The sequence below is a fragment of the Melopsittacus undulatus genome, chromosome 1, assembly GCF_012275295.1.
Source record: "Melopsittacus undulatus isolate bMelUnd1 chromosome 1, bMelUnd1.mat.Z, whole genome shotgun sequence".
Classification (NCBI taxonomy): Eukaryota; Metazoa; Chordata; class Aves; order Psittaciformes; family Psittaculidae; genus Melopsittacus; species Melopsittacus undulatus.
In genome coordinates, this window is record NC_047527.1 from 62,185,062 (window position 1) to 62,206,809 (window position 21,748).

The 21,748-nt window shown below is 44.2% G+C and overlaps 1 protein-coding gene across 1 annotated transcript in view; it reads left to right on the forward strand.

Annotated features, from left to right (window-relative positions):
- Positions 1–952: 952 nt before the first annotated feature.
- Positions 953–21,748, forward strand: part of NR4A3 (nuclear receptor subfamily 4 group A member 3) — a 29,295-nt gene continuing 8,499 nt past the window's right edge. The window contains exons 1-7 of the mRNA XM_034067335.1: positions 953–1,184; positions 3,685–3,843; positions 6,328–7,214; positions 9,432–9,561; positions 10,518–10,690; positions 16,022–16,221; positions 17,423–17,601. Coding sequence (XP_033923226.1) covers positions 6,330–7,214; positions 9,432–9,561; positions 10,518–10,690; positions 16,022–16,221; positions 17,423–17,601 — 1,567 coding nt within the window. The 5' untranslated portion in view covers positions 953–1,184; positions 3,685–3,843; positions 6,328–6,329. The remainder of the gene's footprint in view (positions 1,185–3,684; positions 3,844–6,327; positions 7,215–9,431; positions 9,562–10,517; positions 10,691–16,021; positions 16,222–17,422; positions 17,602–21,748) is intronic.

A 21,748-nucleotide genomic window follows, 5' to 3' on the forward strand; every position in this document is an offset into this window, starting at 1 on the left:
GCTGCCGGCGTAAACACGGCACCGGGCGCGGCGGCGGCCGCCTGCTCCCCGCGGCGGCGAGGACGCAGCCGATACACACAGACAGACACAGACACACAGACAGACGCGCGCAGGCGGGAGCCTATTTTGTCAGGGCCGCTCAGAGCGGCGCCGTCCCCAACCTGTTCTCTGCTCCTGCGCACTGGGAAGTTCCGAAAGAAAGAAGGGGGTAAAAAGGAAAAAGGGGGAAAAAGCAGGAAAAAGGGTGGGAGGAAGAAAAAATAAAAAAAAAAAGAAAAAAATAAAATCAGAAAAAAATGAAAAAAAATAAAAATTGAAAAGAGAAAAAAAGAAAAAGAAAAACCTTTAATAATTCACTCTGAAAGTGCCACTAATTAAGCAAGCAAAGCTCTTTTTCCTTTGAACCACTCCAGTAAAGAGTTGCTGCGTTTGCAAAACAGCACAACTCGGTCTTTGTCATAATAACAATATAACAATAAATAATAATCTTATAATGTAAGTCTATCTGGTGCTGCCGCGGCCGGCCGGCCTCCCTCTCCCGCTGCCGGCGGTGCGGAGCGGAGCGGCCGCCTCACCCCGTGCACGGCTCGGTTCGGCTCTGCACAGCTCGGCTGTGCACGGCGCGGCGCGGTGCGGCGGGAGCGCGGCGCACACACTGGGGCGGGAAGGGGGGGGGGGTCAGTAGCGTCAGGCTCCCATGGCGTCACTATTGACGTTTCGCATTCCAGCCGCTCTATGGAGAGGCCGCTAGGGCTCCTCTCACATAAATGACGTTCAGAGAGAGGGAGCGGGAGAGCAGCGCAGAGAGGCGCCTCCGTCCCCTCTCTCCGCCAGGCACACGCGCACCCCGGGGCGCTCGCACCGGGGACGCGGGCGCAGGTCCCGGCCCGGCTCCCGCCGCGCACACACAAAGACACATCGCGGCGGCGGCGGCGGTTCGGTATCCCTCGCCTGCCCGCCCGTTCCCTCCCTCACTCTGTCTGCCCGCGGACGGGCTCCTGGCTCCTCAGGCTTTTGCAATCCTTTTCCATGCCTCTGGATAACGCACCGTCCGGACCTGCAGCCACCGGGAGTCGCGGGGGTTTTGTGTCTCGGGTCCTGCCGCTGGACAGTGCCTACATGCGCCTTTAAGGAAGAGGGCACTTACAAACTAGATGTAAAGACGGAACCTCCACAGCAACCGAGTACGTATACAAATGAGCGGGAGCGGCTGCGGGAGAGGGACAAAGTTGCGCCTCCGGGAGAGATGCTCGGGAGATGCCGGCGGCGAACTGTGCGGGTCCGCCGTGCCGGGCTCTGCCTGAAACTTTTCCCTCTCCTCCTCCTTCTTCCCCCTCCCTTCCTCACTCCTTCCCCGTGGATGCTCTCTTTGCCGCCCGGCTTCCGAGCCTCCCCGCGGGCTCAGCAACCCTCCCCGTGCCCGGGGCACCGTCGATCCCAGCACACGGGGAGGACCGTTGCCCAGAGGCGCGGGAGCTGAAGCCGGTGGTACTGAGGTATTTCTGCTACTTGTTGTCATGGAAATGATGCTGCCGGCGGCGGCGGCGGCGGCAGCGGCGGGGAGTTTATAGCGCTGGTGATGAATGGCAGTAATTTGTCTCCTTCCTTTAGCCGCGCTTGGGAACTAGGTTGCTTTGTTTGCCCAAGTTCGAGCTGTCTAATAGGGACGGCGGGGCAGGTTGGTCTGACCTCACTTCGGGAGAGAGCAGCTCCCCTCGGCAGCCCGAAGGAGCTCGCCCGAGAGGTAATTGCTGGAATGTGACATATTGTATTGAAATGAGACAGGAGCTTTGCTCGGCACGTCTGCCCGGCATCTGCTCCTCGGAAATGTGCACTTTTCCCTTCGGAGGTCACAAACGGTAACGAGGGGCTGCGATACCCCGGCACGAGTGGCACCGGGCGGGGAGGCTGGGCTGTCCCGCTCCCTGCCCCGCTCCGTGCCCGCTCCTATCCCGCTCCCTGCCCCGCTCCTCACCCGCTCCTACGCCGCTCCCTGCCCCCTCCGCGCAGCTCGTTTTCCCCTTCTCGCCTTAATAGCTGCGAAAGAAGTTTCAGTCTTAGAAAGAGGAGAGAAAGCGCGACCGCTGCGTTGCGATATTATGTCGGGGGACGGTTGTCGGGACGGCATTATCGCGATAGTCTGTCCCAGGCTGGGATGCGGCTCACCTTCGCGCGGCTAGTTAATAACGCTGCTGTTTAACTCTCAATTTGGGGAAAGGATGGATTCCGTGCTAGGGTATTTCCCAGGGAAAGAGTGGAAAACGCTGCTTTCGGAAGGGGGGGGGGGGGGAAGGGGGGGCGGGCTGGTAGTGTGTCGGGATAGGATTTTTTTCTCCAGGGAGAAAAAGTTTGGGAATGAATCGCTAACTTTTATCCAAGCCGCTTCACTCGATTACATTCTTCGCCCTATTTTTCTCTCCTCCGTGGAGACCGTTGTATGCTGGAGTCAAGCCCCGGTATAAAAACAATGGACTAAACCAGACCAGACGGTTTCTTCGGAGGTGAATCTCACGCGAGGTCGTGGATATTTGCTGGAGTGACCGTGCGGCTCGGGGCGATCCCCGCAGCCTCCTAAAATCACGAAAATCGCGAGCTAACCGGCGGTGGAAATGGAGCTCGAACTTTTTAATTCAATGGAGCTTCCCCCTCCGCGGTCCCTCCCGGGTAAATGAAGGTTTCGAAACTCGCCTGAAGAAGTCACAGTCACAATGGAGTGTTTCACGCTTTCCTCCTCGTATTACAGGGCGGGGAGGGGTGTCACTCGGGGCTGAATGTAAAGTGCACGGAGGAAGAAAAGAGCTTTGACAAGGGTAGTTATTTCCTCCTAATTTACAGCCCTTTCGGCTCTGCGCTCCTGGCTCGGGCGCCCGCGGTCCGGGGGGTGCTGCGTGGTTAAAAGCACAGCGAGTGTCTCTAGGTAACCGGGGGAAGAGGAGCCCTAGGGCGCTCCGCGGAGAGCGGGAAGCCGCTTCGCAGGAGCAAAACCCTCGGGAGAGGAAAAGGGATGAGCTGATAGTCAGTTAGCATCCCGGGAGCCGGCGGGGAATCAAAGACGAGGGGCGCGGGGAAGGCAGGAAACCCCCCCAAAAAAAGGCAAGGAGCGGGAGAAGGAGCCGCCGGGAGCGGCTCCCGTGGGCAGGGACCGGTGCCGCCGCGCATCCCCCGCGCTGCCGCGGAGCCCCCGGCAGCGCTGGCAGCGCCGGGACAGACCTGCCTCTGCCAACAGCACAGCAGGGCGTCCCGCGGGGCAGAGCGGGGCCTGGGGACGCCGCAGGCCGGCCGCGCTGGTGGGGTACCCAGCAGGTCCGGCCGGTACCTTGTGTAGAAACTTCCAGCCAGAAACAGAAAGTTGCCTCGGGGAAGCGGACGCCCGGGGATGCCGCCCCGCTTGCTGCCATCAGCCCGCCTGTGCGCTCTTCTCTCGTTCCCCAGGCTCCTTGCCCGGTGAACAAACCGGCTGCTCCGCTGTCCCATCCTGGTGCTATTGTATGATGAGGGCGCGGGAGCTGGTAGAAACCCGCTCCTTGTCCGGCTCCCCCTTTCCCACCCGTGAAGGGGGAAGGCGAGGCGGGTGGTGTGTGTGTGTGTGTCTATGGGGTCCCCTCCATGCGCTTTGCGTCCCTCCTAAGCCCATCGGGCACGGGCGCCTCTGACTCTGCCTTCTGCTCCTCCCGCCGCGCACAGAGCCTGGGTCGGAAGAGCGCCCCCCGCCGAGGCCAGGCCCCGCACCCGCCGCCGCAGAGAGGTCCCAGCCGGCGCCCACCCCACCGCCGCCGCCGCCCGCCGCCGCTGCCGCCGTCCGCACGTCCAGCCCCACCATTCAGCGCGCAAGATACCCGCCAGGTAAGATGCGCTCCGCGGACCAGCGCCTCCCGGGAGAGGAGGAGGAGGAGGAGGGGTGTGTGTGTGTGTGTGTGTGAACGAGGGCTCCTGCCGCTGCTACTACCCTTCCCGAATCCCTTTGGCATCATCAGTCCCGACGTCCCGTCCAGGGGCCGCGGGATGTTTAAATCCCCAAAAAGATTTTGGGATTGCTTGGCCTTAAATTGGGCATCCCTTACTTGAAGCTCTCGCAAAGGTAGCAGAATAGTAAGGTAAGAGCTGTGAATGTCCTTGCCCTGATTGTTTCTGTTTTTTTTTCTTTTACCCATTCATTTGGGCGTTGATGACAGGTTGCTCTGCAATGCGCCTCCTGTGGGGTGCTCCGTTTTTCATATTGTTGGATAATGAAGAAAAATATATCCCAGCTTATTTACTTTGCAGAGTAATTAATATCGGTGCCCCAAGTGGAAAAGTAGGGGTTAGAATCAGTGCGCTGGCAAAAGGGCTAGGGAGGAGGAGCCCTGCAGGACCAGGAGAGACCAGACCTTTAGGTTAGGGATATTTTTTCTGTCCTCAGGCCGGAATTATTTTAGACTTCTGTTTTCTTACTCCACTTTGCACAGGATTCAGTGACATAACCCTGTTACGCTCAGAAAAATAATGCCAAAAAATCCCATGGTGGTCTGTTTGCATGAAGTCCTGCTCATTTTCTGAGCTAGCAAAAAAAGCCTTTATTTCCTTCACAGGGTTGTGCATCAACACATCCACGGGTGACATTATGTGTCAACTCATTCAGTTGTGGTCCTCAGTCAGCTCGTACTGGAGGTTTGTGGAAGGAATTTCTCCCCTTTTTCATTTGATCACTACATTCTAACAGATGGCCCTTAAATAACAAACAATAGTATTAGGACTTGCCATGAAATGTGTGGAATGGCATGGACAGAAATTAATGGGAAAGAGCAGAAAGGTAGAGAGAAAACAGAAGTAACACTGGGAGGCAAGGTTTATGAAAGGGCTGTCCTGCTTTGTTCTTTAAGCATTTCGATTTACAAGCAGGAGGTACTTAATTTCAGAAAACAGCACTTTTTTCCCCCCTCAGTTTTTAATGTTTTCTCAAGAAGAAGGAAGATCCAAATGGCTTTTGACAGTACGATAATTGAAATCTGGCGCTTAGTTTAAATATGTTTATCTGCAAAGGGGCAGGAAATAATTAGCAGTTGCTTTAACACAAATTATTTGGATTCCTGCATGCCAGGCTCAACTGAATATTTTAAAATTATAAGTGAAAGGAGTTCTTAAAATACGGAGGAAAACCTCATTATTTTCAAGGCAGCTTTTATTTTTTTGTATGATTTTTTTTCTCAATTGCTTTAGGAATATAAATTGCCATTAAGTAGAGATGAACTGCACTTAATTTTGATATACGTTTTCCCCATATTTACTTTTTTAAGCCTTCTTTATAAGAAAGTGTGTATTAATTGAAACATTTTATTCCTCTGCTGCAGAACCAAAATAGACCATGCACATTTAGTCTGAGTTGCAAATATTGGGCTAGAATCTCACAGTGTTTAGTTAGACAAACCTCAAATGGATTGCAGAATTGGGTCCATTATTTCCTGAGAGCAGCAAAGGAAATAGCAGACTAGTAGGAAATGAAAAAGAAAAGAATAAAAACCAAATCTTTATCACCAGGCAGCATGTTGCTTCAACCATCCCAGCTATCGGTGGACCACATTAGCTTTTAAGACTAATGGACAAAACCAATTATGTTAGCAGCCTCAACCTTGCTTTCCCACAAAAACAGAAATATCACACACTACTTCTTTTGCATTTTTGAAAATTCAAGGCATGTTGTACCCCCCCCACTTTCCTTAGGAGAATGTTCCACCATAGATAAACCTTAAAACTACTGGTCAGACAGCAGCCTTGAATTATTAGCTGACCAGAAATATGCTTCAAAGGCCCAGAGTTGAGTAAGCAAAACTGATGTTTGCAAGTCCTAAGTAGCAAACACTGTGATTCAAGCCATTCTCTGACATGTACTGCAGATGCTGTTTCTTTTAAATAAAATGTAATTTTTCATATTATGCATTTGATAGTCTTGCTTACCCTTCATGAAAATTTTACAGCACGGTTGCATACAGAGACAGGTTTAGAGCCGTAAACTGTTTTCATTCTGCTTATCTAATTCTCATTGACACCTATGTATATTAAGTAGCAGATGTAGGGCAGCTTGAGATAGATTCCTCTTTCCCTGACATTGGTATAAATCTGAGTTGCTGCCATGACTAGACGAGAGCAGGCTCCATACTACCTAATGCTTAGTCGATCCCTGATGCATATTTCCCACTGAAAGGCAAAGACATGAGGCTAACATATGTCCCATGTCCAAGAGAGGCTGGGAGTCAGGTGTCTAACTGAACTCCGTGGAACATGGGAAAGCTTCTAGGAAAGAAGTTCCTGAGGGCCTGGGCTTGTTGTTGATGTCCCCATTTGCCCTTGCAGATATGCCCTGTGTGCAAGCGCAGTATAGTCCTTCACCGCCCGGTTCAAATTATGCAGCTCAGACCTACGCGTATGGCTCGGAGTACAGCTCAGAGATCATGAACCCTGACTATGCCAAGCTGACCATGGACCTGAGCAGTACTGAAATCACTGCCACTGCCACCACCTCCTTGCCCAGCTTCAGCACCTTTATGGAGGGTTACTCTGGCAGCTACGAGCTCAAGCCTTCCTGCCTCTACCAAATGCAATCTGCCTCCTCTGTCCAGAGGCCCCTCATAAAGATGGAAGACACCCGTCTCTCCCCCTATCAGCCCTCACTGCCACCCTCCACAGATGAGGGGATGCCCAGCACTTCCATGTACTTCAAGCAATCTCCGCCCTCCACTCCCACCACGCCTGGCTTCCCCTCTCACCAGAGCCTGTGGGATGAACCGCCGCTGCAGCCCACACAGACCTGCCTGCCACCCGGCCACCTGATGGACACTGCTCCCATGAAGACCGTGCCTCCACGCTTCCCCCTCTTCCACTTCAAGCACTCCCCTCCACACACACCAGCCGCGGCTGCCCACATGTGCTATGATCCTGCCTCCCTGAGCCTGCCCCTTGGCTCCGACAGACCCGCCGCCAGCCAGGCACCCATGGAGGGCCATTCCTACGGGCTTCACCTGGCCAAAAGACCAGCCACCTTAGCCTTCTCACCGCTCGGCCTCAACGCAGCCACCTCCAGCCTGATGGGTGAGAGCAGTGGCAGCGGCAGCAGTGGCCTCCCATCTCCACCCAGCAGGAGCTCCTCGTCCGGGGAAGGCACCTGCGCGGTCTGTGGGGATAACGCTGCCTGCCAGCACTACGGCGTACGGACGTGTGAGGGCTGCAAGGGCTTCTTCAAGGTGAGAGCTCTGTGGTTTGCTCCCTACCCCAATTACCCCAGCCTCTCCTCTCTCCCCACATGCATGCTTCTGGTCCTCACCCCAGGGCTCAGGAGCATCCTATGCTAGAGCTCAGAGCCCCCCAACCGGGCAGGATGTACACCCATCCAGCTATTGAGGGAGGCCAAAGCAAGCCCTCTGTAGGATAAAAGCATCAGCCAGTCTTGACTGAGAAAGGGCTGGGGGCAGTGAGCTGGGCAAACCACATCTCCAGTCTGCCAGCATCCCTCAGCGGAGCATGGGTCAGCCCTGTCTGAGCTATAAACTGCATTTACTCAATAGCAAAACTCACCCGGAATACATCCAACCTGAGTTCTTCTTATCAGTCATTCCAACTAAACCTCGGTTTTAAGCAAAAAAAGACACCCTGAAATCATAAAGTCCACTCGATATTTTAGTTGATGGCACTGGAGCCATTTGCTGCCCTGGGCAGTTGGGGTGAGGAGGGCTGTGGGGGTGGCCTCAGGGGGAAACCAGTTTCACATGAGAGGCCAGCCCAAGCACTTCTAGTTTCATTTGGTTGCTGCCTCGTCATTACTTTTCAGTTCAGGAGCCCAGTGAGTCCTCACTAGTGGAAAGCTGCTTGCAGAGCAGTGACTAAGCACTGCACTGGGTCCCAGTGCCTGCCTGGTATCCAAGAAAGCTTTGCAGCTGAATAGCAACACAAATAACTTAGGGCAGTTTCCCAGTGGAAACTTTGTGTTTGTATTTTTAAGAACTGGATACTCTCTTTTTGCTCCTAGATTTGGGTGCCTGGTAATTTGTTTTCAACAGGCTGAGCTCAGATTTCAGCATTATTTTCAGAAATACCTTGTTTAAGTGAGGAACTTGGGACAGACTTTTGTTAAGGATGGTTCTGAGCAACAGGCTTAAGATTTGATACATTTGGGGTTGATTTGGTATATACCTTCCTACAGAGACAGCAGTCATGCCCCTGTTCTGGTAAAAGCTACGATGGGAAACAAAACAAATCCAAAAATAGTTGTGGGGAGGGCTTATAGCATATTTGTTTAATTGTAGACGGAGCTGCCAGTGTTACTTAATAATAATCCCTTCACAACATGGTAAAATACATGTCCTCCATGAAGCTCATTTGTATTTAAATGTAACTGGAAAAGGCGACACAAGTAACCTGGAAATAGCAGCTCTTGTGGGCCCGATCCTGACCCTGTGGCAATCAATAGTATATCCTTGATTGGGAGCAGTAACTCCAGCTTATTCTGCAAAATTTATCAGTTTTCAGCTTCACAGCACAATGATAAGTATTTGCTGTGGCTCTTACATTTAGTGCATTGAGTCTGTTAGTTGAAAAGAAACACAAATTATGAAATAACATTTATCCATTAATTTAATTACAGTGAAAAAAATTAATACTGAATGCTGAGTTGATAAATCTATTCCTGTTCTGAAGTCTGTCCTCTTAAAGGCTTTTTTCTTGGTACCAAGTTATTTATTGATGTATCTTTGATTTTAAGGATGGGAAAGCATAGTACATTTTTGCATCAATATTTGTTACATTCTCTCAAAGCTTACCAGGTTTTTACAAATTTTAGATTTATTGTATAGTCTTAAGATCATTTTAGAGTCAAATAAATGTATATACAGAATAATTCTGCCTGGTTTGTTATTTTTTTTTCCCCAGGTCAGGTTAGCTTTCCCAGAATATTGAACTAACCATATTTTGTAGGGGTTTCTGGTATTTGTATTTTCTCCCCAATGATTTTAATGGCTAACCAAACCAGTTATTGTGGTATTTGACTAACAATAGTGATACCAAAAGAAATACATTGCAGATCATTTTGATTTTATTTTAATAAGGTCAGCAATAATCAAGGGAATGAACCAAGTAGAAAATTGTTCCCAAAGGGATATTAAAAGCGGAGATAATCTAATCCCCAAAGGTAGATGTGATGACCTGGTAATTTCAGATATGATTTTATCATTCAAAGTTGCCTGTCTCCAGAGACTTGCTTCAGAACAATCCTAGATGATTTTCATTGTCAGCAGCTAACACTAATAAAATTGTTTTTCCTGCAGGCTAGTGTGTTAGGAAATTAATTTTATCTAATTATATGAATTGCACTGTCGCTTTTCATGTTGTAATTAAAACACATTTTGTCAGGTCCTAAGTTGCTCAAGAAATGATCGGTTTGCTGGTTTTGTGTTGCATTTCTGCAGAGAACAGTTCAGAAAAATGCAAAATATGTTTGTCTGGCAAACAAAAACTGTCCGGTGGACAAGAGACGTCGTAACAGATGCCAATACTGCCGGTTTCAGAAGTGTCTCAGTGTCGGCATGGTTAAAGAAGGTAAGGACTATGGCTATTATCATCCCAGACACTGAAATATTGCATTTAATGAACCTGTGTTTGTGTCTGTGTGAATATAGGTGTCTTTACAGTGAATTTTATAGTGATGGGATTCATAGCTTACCCCCAAATGTGTGTATTTGTGTAATAATCTATTGATTTTCTTCTTTTCACCCATATTATCATATTTAGACTTTAGACCCCAGAGTTCAAGAACAGCAAGGTCACAAGGGGATAATTTGACACTGGCCAAAATGTCTCCTTTATTAACTTTGAAAATTGCTCGATAATGCTGTTGGCTTCCCTCTGTTATCCCACCAGGGGCTGCACTGGCTTGTGTGCATTTTGACATAGGATTTTGTCTCATTCCCATAAGCTGATTGTAAATTTGCAATTAATTTAAATGGAAACAGGATCAACTCATTAGTCCCAATTCTGCAAATATTTAAGTATGTGAGTAATACCGTATGAGCAGTCCCATTGCAAATACTAACATGGATAATATAACCTATATAGTATGGTCCTATTTCTTCAAATGCTTTAAGAAAGCTAAAATGATTTTGAATGAACAACTGTGCCTTTTAAAAGGTGCACCAGTACTAAGAACAATAGAATTTGTGTTTCACATTCAGTTTCCTTTCAGCAGCAGAGTGTCTGTGCGTGTGCATGGGCACACATACACGGGCACACAGACGTGCTGCAAACAAAGCATGAACAGTAGGAACACAGCTGGGCTTTAAGTAAGCAGCTACATTACTGCTTACGATCATAGGTCTGACGCAATTTTGGTATCATTTGTGTTCTTTTGCAGTCAAAGGCATCAAGAGCATGTGCTGAAACTGGAGAATGCTCTTACTTTTACTGGGCTGATGGCCATAAGAAAAGCAGGTGTTCATTCTGATCCAGCATTACTGGTATCTTCACAACTGATTCCTGCTTTTTATGTTGTTACCTAGTTGTCCGTACCGACAGCCTGAAAGGGAGAAGAGGTCGGCTGCCTTCCAAACCAAAGAGCCCCTTACAGCAAGAACCCTCTCAGCCCTCCCCGCCTTCTCCTCCCATCAGCATGATGAACGCCCTTGTACGAGCTTTAACCGACTCCACGCCCAGGGAGCTTGACTATTCAAGAGTATGTTTCACTTTTCTTTGCTTCCTTGTTTTCCGCATAGAAATGTCTCACAGGCTGCATTTCTACCTACAGGATGGTTTGCTAAAATGAGACTAAATGTGAAATTCGGATTAGGGTAGAAATTTGTCCAGCCATCCATATCTTTTCATGGTAGGTGAGTGATGAGGGAAAAGGAGGTACAGTAGAAATTCTTGTTAGGAACTATCCATCATGAGGATCTTAGACACAAAGTTATCTGCAGTATATTCAATGGGTGACTGAAAGCAAAAATGCATGGATAAACAGAGCATTCTTCCTGCAAAAGGCTGTACCAAAACACTAGCAATCACAATACGATCGATTAGTTTACCAATCTAGGAGCAGTGCTCACATGTCCAGTATCTTACTTTCCAGATTCTGAAGGCTAAAATCTAATAGCACTTCCCCAATATTCAGATATAAGGGTTGCACACAGTAGCACTGGATGGATAGGGCCATTTCTATTGAAATCAGTAGAATTTGCCATTGTTCAAATTGGGCCAGGGTCTGGCCCTGAATAGCCCAGCATGAGTATTTCTTCAGTAATATTCACATTTGTAAAACAACCCTTTTAAGAGAAAAATTCTAAAAAACTATCTCAGCAAAGCTTTACCAGATATTATACATTTTCGTAACCTTGTTCTTTTATGTATCATAGTCATCATTTAAATATTCATGGAATATCTTGAAAGCTTAAAAAACTGTTCTATAGTTATTAAAATACAGCATTGAAATGGCTTGTTAAATATATTTTTAGGCAGGTTGATACAGGAAAAGTAAGAAAATCCAGCTGAGGAAAACCAGGATAAAATTCCTTCCCCTTAATGAAAAATTATTGAATCTAAGACTTTAAAAAATACAACTGTATACAGGCAACATCCACACTGGCCATTTATCACTTCTTGCTGAGTAATATTCAATACTAAAATGTATTTGTTTACAATTATATAAAAATGACATTATTCTCTTTTAGACTGTACTTACATATATAATTTAGCAATTTTAAGCATGCTATAACAGCTTTTCTTCTTGCTAATCTGTAAATACACAATCATATTATTTCCCTAATTATTATTAAGAACCTAGCTATTCAGTATCCGACAACCTTTTATGGGGAGAATGCATTAGCCATATTTAGACATATTTAAACTTAACCAGGATGTCTCAGGGGGTCATTCTGTAAATACCGAGGTATGTGATGAGCTGTGCTCTTTGACAGAAATCTGCTGAGTTCCACAGAATTACAAGCATATAATAGCCCAGGCCATGAAAGCAGTATCTGACCTTATGTATTTATTTATTTGTAGGCATAAAGATCTTTTGCATTTACAAAGGACTGAATGAAAACTGTGTGGATTTATGTGACTTTTTTCTTTGTCCTTCAGTAATTATTTCTCTTTTAATGAAAGCAGACCTGATTGTTGAACAATTCTGTTGGACACTGCAGGAAGCATATGATTGACAGTAAATTAATTTAATCTCAGCAGCTAAAAGGTTAAGCATGATTGTTTGTTAGGATATAGTAATATCTAGGTTTTTCTTTACACTAAAATATATAATAGTTGTGCTCAGCAGTACTGAAAAGACAAAAATGTGCCTAAAGAAATTAATAGGTTCTTATGGTTTTTATAAACTTTATACTTACAAAGGAAAGTTAAGGGAGATCAGAAACAAGTGCTGCATAAAAAACTGAAATTAACTGAATGGAATATGCTATAAGCACACTGCAATGATAAAAAAACCCTTTGAAGCACAATCCTGTGCCCATAAAGACAAACTTCTGGCATGTCCAGCTACGCCGTACCCCTGCTGAGCACCACAAATGGGTAGATCTGGAAATTTGGCTTTGGAGTCAGTCCTAACACTTCTACAGACGTGACCTTAATGTTTAGCATGGTCTTCATGTTTACAAGCCGTAAAGCCTTTACCGTCTTAAAAGCACTGGTAAGAGCTTTGGAGAGGAGCTCCTTCTCTCCAAAAAACCCTACATACTCAACAAAAACACAACAAACCCTAAAAACCAAACCCCAAAAACCAAACCCCAAAATAAATTTACATAAGCCATGAATTTTAAACCAAAACAGATTGGAGCTGGTTCCGTTCAGAACATAGCTACTCTTTTTTTCAGCGCTGGTTTTAACTTACCAATCCACAGCAAAGGTATATTTAGGTCCTTGGTTTCAAAAAAAGCAATTGCCAGGAAGAGAATTTGGTTTCTGAACTCCTTAAAGGCTAAGGGCCACAGACTGGTCTCACACCTGTTTAACTGGTGCAATTCCCCGAGTTTACACTTCTGAGTAAGTGAAATGAGAAACAGACCCTCTATCTCCTTGCCCTTATACTTGCGGATTAGCCACTGACTTAAATAGAAGTGTTGCCTTTTTGGAGGGGAGTGCAACATTTAGGTAACAATCTCCCCTCCTTCCCCAGCCACAAAATTAGGCAAAGAGTGGGGCTTTCATACAAACAAGCGTAGCTTCTCCTCTGTTATTGTTGGGGGTTTGCAGCTGTAGCAGTTGGTGAAGGTCAGACGAAAGCAGGCAAAGGGTAGAGCTAGGTTGTGCTATAAGGCTCTCCAGTATCAGGCTTTCTGTATCTCTTTAGATATACCATTTAATGTTGCTTGCTACACATGCAACCCTTTCCTTGAGCAACAGTCAGGTTTTGTTTAATTCCCAAAGGGTCTCTGAGCAAGGGAGTAAGGCAGAGCTTTGTCTTCTGGCTTTCTCACAGCATGCCTCCAGTTTGCACAGGGCAGGTTAAGAAATGCAGATTTGTTCCCTTCCCTACTGTGGCCGCCTGACCAAGGGCAGGCTTGCCATCTGTCTTGGTCAAAAGTTAGGTCAAATTTCACCTCTTCTCAATGAAATAATCATGGAAAACCCCACCGTTTTTGGTGCATAAACCAGAACCACACATATTGTTTATGGTTACTTTTATACTGCTAAGTCTGTAACAAGTAAATAATATTTTATTTTAGCTATTCGTTGTAAGTGCAGACTCTTTGTAGTGACCAGTGGTGTATTAAAGCAGCTAAAAATTATACAATTCCATGTAACTTTTAACCTTTCTTCTAAAATTGCTCTCATGGGATAAACTGTAACAACAAATACAGGTTGTAATTCTTTTAGATGTATTCAGTTTAATTAAGTGCCCCATGTGGAATATACCATACTGTAGCATTCACAGTTATGTGATATAACACTGCATTCAGTTTCATTAGAAAACATGAAAACTTTGCCTTACTTTTGCCAAAGGTGTGTTTTATAAATATTTGGGACAAATTAATAACTGGTGTAATTATGCTGACTTGTGATAAGTTATATTTGGAATGAACTTAGGGTAGTATTTTTTTTCCTTTGATTTTCCTTACTAGTCTCCAATTTTCTCTCTTAAAAGAAGCATGTTTCTTGCCTTAACAATACCTATGGCAAAGCAGGAGTTTTCATCAGCCTGTTTGATTTCCCTGTGCTGAAAGGACATTATGCAGCTCCTGCATAGCAAAGCACACCTCCTAGAGCCAGGATGCATACTGGCTTGGCTTGCTCCACAGTTTCATTTTAAGAAGGTCCAGAACATGCAAGGTGTCTGAAAAAGCATATATTCTTTTTCTACCCACTAATCACCCCAGCACATGTTGCTGAGGTCCAGTGCCAGCAGTAGTTAATCCATGCTGCTTGACTGCTCCATTCAGATGGGGGAGTGAAAATGTAAATGATGCAGCATAAAGATTATTCTACCATTGCTCCACTCTGTATTTTGGGCTCTACCTGCTTCATTGTGACATGATTCTTCAGAGTAGCTGGGACAGAATTTGTCTCTGTGTGAACTTTGTAAAGAGGGATTACACATTTCACTAGCAGACTAGAGATGTGAGCTGGAGCTTGCCATGAGAAACTCATGCAGTTAGCTTTGCAGAAGCAGAACAGAGTCATTCAGGGCTAGCACCAGAGCTCCAGATACAGCCAGAGGTCTCTAGGATTGCTCCAGTTCTCCAATCAATCAGCAACTCTGACACTGTGTACTTCATCCCTTATTTAGCAACAGCAACCAGCTACAAATAGGATGGGCAGAGAGCAGGACACCCACCTGAGAAGTTCTGCTTGCTGTCCCCCTCTCTTTTTCCTGCACAGAGGTGACTTTTGGGTTGCAGATAGCAATTTGGGTGATATCTTCAGCTCCTGTGGCATGCCGGTAATAAGGTCCCCCCAAGGTTGCCAGCCCACTGATAATGATGGGAAAGAGAACTGCATCTTCCTGCTTCCACTCTGGCTTGGGGAGTTGCTAGGGAGACCTTTAGGCTGATGGACTCAAGCCCTAGCTGCATGTGGCAAGTTGTTGCCAGAGGGCGTGCACAGTTCTTTCAGCCATGGAGACCACGCAGCCTTTCCTTGACTGAATCCCAGAGAGAGAATGGGTATGAAATCTCCTCCAGAAATAACCCACCAGATGTATGATGGTGAGGAAGCTGTTACAATAAATGCCAAATTACCCAGTTCCTGTTCAGAAAACCAGCAGCGCAGAGTTGGAGTCAGCCATGAAAGCTCGTGTTCTATTTTCTGCCAAGAGAGAGAGCAGCAGCAGGGGAGTGACAGGGATCCACTGGTGGGAAAGTAGGAGATAGCAGGGAGGGAGTTGTCAGGGGGTCACGGGGAAGCTGAGCAAACTGGGTCTGTCAAATGGTTGTCTAGAAGAGTTACGGCCACATAAGCAGGATAATAGGTTCTCCTGAACCTTAAATGCTTCTATTTGAAGGATAAGAGGTGATATGGGGCAGCTTTTTTACTTTGAAGCAATTCTGTATTCAAATGAAGCAATGCTGCATGTGTCAGATAAAACATGATTTATCTTACGTGTCTCTATCGCTGTCAGATAAAATGCAATTGCAGGGCTTTTGGAAGAAATCTGTGTTTTGGACATACAGAGAGAAATTCATCAATGGGAAAAGTGTTTAATTGTAGCAAGTTAAATAATATTCCTCTTCTAGTGGGATGGAAATTATCCTACCCACCAGGTTTCCATTTCTGTTTAGTAATAGCATACAGGTACTTGTGAAATGTGGTGATAATTATTATATTTTATTTATAAATGTTAAACATTTTCTGTACATGTGGAAATATTTTTGCAATGTACGTCTGAATAGCAAAATGCCTGTAGGTAGCCAAATAGGTAGATAGATATAGACCTATTTACTATGCTTTTGATAATAATACCAGCTTTGCCACAGAAGTTGTTGTTGGGCAAGTAATGAAGTATGTTTCACAGAATGCCCTTAAATGCACATAACGTTGCTTTCTGTGGCTTTCATTTTAGTACTGTTCCACTGATCAGGCTGCTGCAGGCACAGATGCAGAACATGTACAACAGTTCTATAACCTTCTGACTGCCTCCATTGACATAACTAGAGGCTGGGCAGAAAAAATCCCAGGATTTACTGACCTCCCAAAAGAAGATCAGACATTACTCATAGAATCAGCTTTTTTGGAGCTGTTTGTACTAAGACTCTCCATCAGGTAACTATTTATTTAATTTCCTTTTAAGATGATGTGAAAAATCATCCATCTACATATTTTTAAGGAATAAATATGGTGCTATCTTTGAACATTGTCACTGGTACCGAAAAAAAACCCCACAGAACATCAGCAATGTCTGCATCCAAAGGATATGGTGTTTAATTTGTTTTACATTGCAGAAAAAAAACCCCAAAACGTGATTTAAAAAGAGAACATAGGTCTTGCTAATGTGCTTCTTTTTATTTGATAAGCCCCATCCTCTTCTTCCATAGTAATCAGAATTGATCCTCAGTACTATTTGCTTCATACTCATCAGCATAAACTATAGAAAAGCATCTTGAGTATGAAGGCTTTTTCTTTTTCCCCTTCTTTTGTGCATGCACATCTTTGTCATCCGTTTTTGAAAGGGATGAAGAAGATTTAAAATCTTGTTCAGATTGTTTTTCTACTTAATACCTAGTCATTTAATAGAGTGAGATGCTATTTGTCAGTGTAGCACTAGTTAAGACACTTTACCTAAAACACTTCCAGGGACTGGGAAAAAACTAGGCTGGTGATTTGAATTATGTCCTGTTTCCTTAGGTTGAAAATGACCTTTGCATGCATTTTTTTAACAGGGGTATTGGAAATGGGGAGGGGAAGGAGAGGAGAGCTTGGCTGTAATATCTATCTTACACACACATTTTCATATAAAAGAGTTTATGGTGTGATGTGTATTGTGGTCCATTACTGCATGTATTTTCCATTGTTTTTTCCTTATCAATTTTTACCGTCTGAAAAATGCAGATGAGACAAAGTAAATGCTGAGAGGTGCAGAATCTCTTCTTTCTCCATTTTTTATTAGTTTTACATTTCAAAACGTACTTGCTTAGTATTCCTTTGCTTCAAACCTACAGTATTTAATGTAAAATGTCTTCTCTGTTTATGCCTTTGGGCAGGACCAAAATCTTAACTAATTAGACAGTCTCCACCACATGCTACAGCTAACCTCAGGCTTATAACCCTACCAAGTAAGCAATCACAGAAGCTTGTTTGTTGTACTTTGGCCCCAAGGGAGAAGCATATTGTAAACGTGAATGCCCACATATGTCTCAGGATAATATGCCTTGGATTTTAAATGACAGACACTTCAATACTGGTTATGCATTTTGCTGTAAAGTAGAAGATGCATTTATAATTTTTTCAATTATTTTTATTTGAGGTCTGATACTGCTGAGGATAAGTTTGTATTCTGCAATGGACTCGTGCTTCATAGACTTCAGTGCCTTCGTGGATTTGGGGAGTGGCTCGACTCTATTAAAGACTTTTCCTTAAACTTAAAGAGCCTTAACCTTGATATCCCAGCCTTAGCAAGTTTATCAGCTCTAACTATGATTACAGGTAAGTGCTCCTTTGTCAATAGAAAGCTTCAGAGCATAGTGCTGTGCTTTAATGTAGATTCAAGCAATTTCAGTTAATTTAGCTGTATTCAGGGTAAAGTGAGTATGATTTTTAAGCATTGGAATGCCCATACTGAAATTGTGGACTAACATTAGGCTATCAGATGCCTGTATTAAAATGTAATCTAACTCTATTTCCTCATGATTTTGTTGTTTTCTTAGAATAGCCTCTAAAAAGCAAAGTGCTTCCAAGCAAATTGGGTGTAGCTCCTATAAAAATGTTCAAAATACATGCTGAGTACCAAGAAAAGCCTAATAAAATTACCAGAGCTAGGTCTTCTGTGTAGGAATACTAATATTAAGGTAGTTTGAGAGTTAGTATAGCTCATGTCTCAGCAAGATAGCCAGACCAGAGAGTTGGCAGCTTCACAAGGGCAGACGGGCTGCCTTCATTAGTCCAGCTACTGTAGGCAGTCCATGTACTGCTTTCTTAAGAGAGAAAATTGGAGACTAGTAAGGAAAAAGAATCCTTTTTCACAGTTGTACAAAAGCTTTTGGGTGTGCATGTGCTCGCATCACCCCTTCTGCCTGCTGGGATGAACAGCAGCAAGAAACTAATGACAAAATCTGCCAAATCTGTCCAGTAAGTACGAAAAAGGGGGAGTATAACCTTACAAAGTCTAATTTTCTCATTCCCAAAACAACAAAGCCCCTTGAAGTGCACACTGCACATCTTGGGCTTCTTGCAGTTGAAGAATTGTGGCTGATGGAAGCAGGGAAGGTCTGGAGTAGGGGTGTCTGACAGCCATACAGTGGAAGTCAGAGAAGCTGTCATCTCTGCAGAGCCTCACACTCATTTCAGAAGAGCTGGTAGTATAAAGGTGCAACTGTGTCATCAGTGTGAGACTGATGCCTTGGATGCTATAGCCCCACTGGGGTGGATATTGATTTCCTTCTGTAGTTCAGGCATCCACCAGTTTACAGGCATTGGCCTCAACAGTATCAGCTGCAGTCTTCATTTTACCTAGGATGAAGTGATGGGGTAAAATGCTCAATGGCAAATATAAAAACTAAATTTGGCCAATTCCTGCTGATATTCGGTGGTGCCAAGGTTTTGGGTTCAGAGTTCGGTGATATGCTTCCTTTCTACATTTTGGTGAAGGGTTAGGGTAAACATGTAACGTGTTTTAAGAAGAGTATTTTCTTCAATAATTTCTGTTCTTCTGCAGTTGAAAATGGTATCTTAAGGTCCAGATTCTTGTTTCTTTGATAAAATGCTTAAGTCCAGAATAACTCCTTGCAGTTGCTTTGTTGGGTATGAATAATTTTCAAAATGAGTGATACGTTAAAGTGAGAAAGAACATTGCCAACTTATTTTTTACTCCTATATAGAAACGTCCACTGACATGTGTTCATGAATACTTACATATATGTATTATAAATGCAGTTATATATGTGTATGTCTATACAAACCTATATACATATATAATAGGTATGTATACACACTTAGATATCTACAAATCAAGAACAGGTGCTGTGTCTCTTCATATATATTTATAAACAGGCATATATGCTCACATATATGTAGCACATATCATTGAGTTAGATTGTTTATTATATTGTGGATATGTCTTTTAGATAGACACAGATAGCTTATTCTTGATTATTTCCCTGTAGACTGAGAGGATGTGGGTCAATGAACAGAATCCATAGCAAGCTAAGTGAATGCAGAACAAGCTATTGTGCAGGAAGAAGAGTTATTCTTACAAACCCCTGCCCTGTTTTAACATGATAATTCTTTGTTCAGTTAGACACTGGTTGCTTGCCCTTACATGAAGTGTCAAAGTTGTCCAGTGGCTGGCTCAGGTTACCCTAAGATATTTAACAGAAACAGCTTTTAACGGGTAACACCCCACATTTCTTCCTTTCCTTGATAATAACCCTTTTAGGAGCTGGCTATATTGTGCTGGTCTTCCTAAGTTTCTAATCAAATGGAAGTAACTGTTGCCTTTAAAAGGAGTCCATTTCTGTCCATAAAAGCTTTAAGGTTTTCTGAATTTGTCAAGCTTTTCTTGTTGTTTTTTTTTTTTCCACCTGTATGACATGGTGCCTAAAATGAATGTAATTTTCTGCTCATTCTTTTATTTCATGAGGCCAATGTATCTCTGCTGATTTGCGCTCTTAAGGACAGAGTATACTTTCAGGCCATCTAAATTAGACTGAAGCTCCTGTGTCTAGTGATTTATATTCACAGGTTTCAGACCTCCAGGAGCAGCTAGCTAGCTAGCTTAGTGAATTAGCCAGAAATTCGCTCATCTGAAAATGGATGCTATTTTATAACGAGGAGCAGTATAAAAAAGACCCCAAACAACCTGAAAGAGGAAATCAGGTAATTATGGCACAAAATGCTGGTGGGCATAGTTCTTTGGATACATTCTCAGTGATAGTATATTGAAGTATATTCAGAAAAGCCTTGAGATCTGCCTCTGTTGTGGCATCCCATGAGAAATGGCTTCTTGTCTTCTCCCTACAGTTTGAGTATAATAAGCCATCTGCTGGTTTTCAGCAAGTCCCACTAAAAGAGAAAAAAAAATAATGATGAATTTTGGAAACCAAAATCTGTTGAACATTTTAAGCATTGTTTTGAAGCTTGGCTTAGATTTAGGTGGGTTAGCTGCCATTCCTTATCTCTGGTGAAGGTACTCTTCTCTCCCGTAATGAACTGTTGAAGGCAACTGGTAGTTAGCGAACCCTGGTTCAAGCCCTTTTTGTGAGTCAGAGCACAAGAGAATTACCTTTTCCAGGAACACAGAGTATCTGACTACTGAGTCACTGTCTTTTGTGTTGAGACCATTTGACATATTTCATGTGCTGCAGAATAGCTGTTGTATATGATGATGTGGGGACAAGCTGGTGCTCAGAGGGACACCCAAGGCCCAGTCACTGGTCTGATTCCAACAAGAAAGGAATCCTACCATGAATCTCCCATGTCACAGATGGATATTTATGTCATTGGGCTGCAAGTTAGGAATGAGCAGGAAAATTCTGTTTTACAAGTCTAGTTGTTTGATTTTATTAGCAAGACTGCAAAACCAAAATGATGGCTTGAGCAAGATTTTCCTTATTATTGCACAAATTGCTCCAGTTCTATCTTGTATTAGTCAATTTTTTATGACTTAATGGCTCAACCAAAAAAAGAAAAAAGACAACAATCCTGTGTTCTATAATATTCATTGCTTGTTTTAATACTGCGCAGCATCTTAGGTAGCACCAAGTTCAAGAATTGTCCCTCCAGGGAAGGAAAGATGCTGCTGGGAATGACCTGTTTGTTCTTGATTTCATGAGTGCTGTCCATAGTCCAAACAAAGTTGTGCTCTTAGAAAACAATCCATGTTGTATACTGGTCATTAGCAGTATTGCTGAAAGAGAAAACTAAGATAAGTTGCTACTCTCTTTTGCATGTCCTCTCTCAGTCCCGCAAGGGTGTCAGTGAGAACTAACATCTCTCACTCAGTGAAGGAAGAGGGAATGAATGTAAAAATTAGTGTTGGGGACTAAAAGACATTCCACCGTTCCCAGTGTCCCAAGGTGATGAAGGCTGTTCTCATATTTAGGGGTGTCAAACCAGCTCCCCAGTAACAGCCCCGGTAGTTCCAATGCCCTTTAACTAACTCTGCTGACTTGTTTGGAGCAGCTAAGCTCCATGTCCGATCTCAATCAGAGCTGCAGATCACAGCAGAGGATGCATGGTTACAGGCATATATGACCATTTGCTCTGTTGAGTAATTTTGAAGAGAATGACAGGAGACCTAGTATCATAGTACTTGATAACTCACTGCTTGCTTTGAGTAAAACTAAAGTATGCACAACATAAAATAAACAGGAAAAGATTTTGTAATATTTTGCATTGTATAATACACTAGAAAGTCCATATATTTGTGCATTTTCTGTTTATTTTATGTATCCTGGGAACTTGCAGCATGTTACCTAGAAGGAAAAGCATCATGTTGGATTGCTGCTGAATTTTCAAGTCCTTTCAGATAGGACATCAGCTTGAAAGAGCACTCAGAATGAAAGAAGTGAAATCTGGCCTGTGGGTGGCTTGCAAACAGTTAAACTCTGCAATGCCCCAATACATCTTTTTTTCT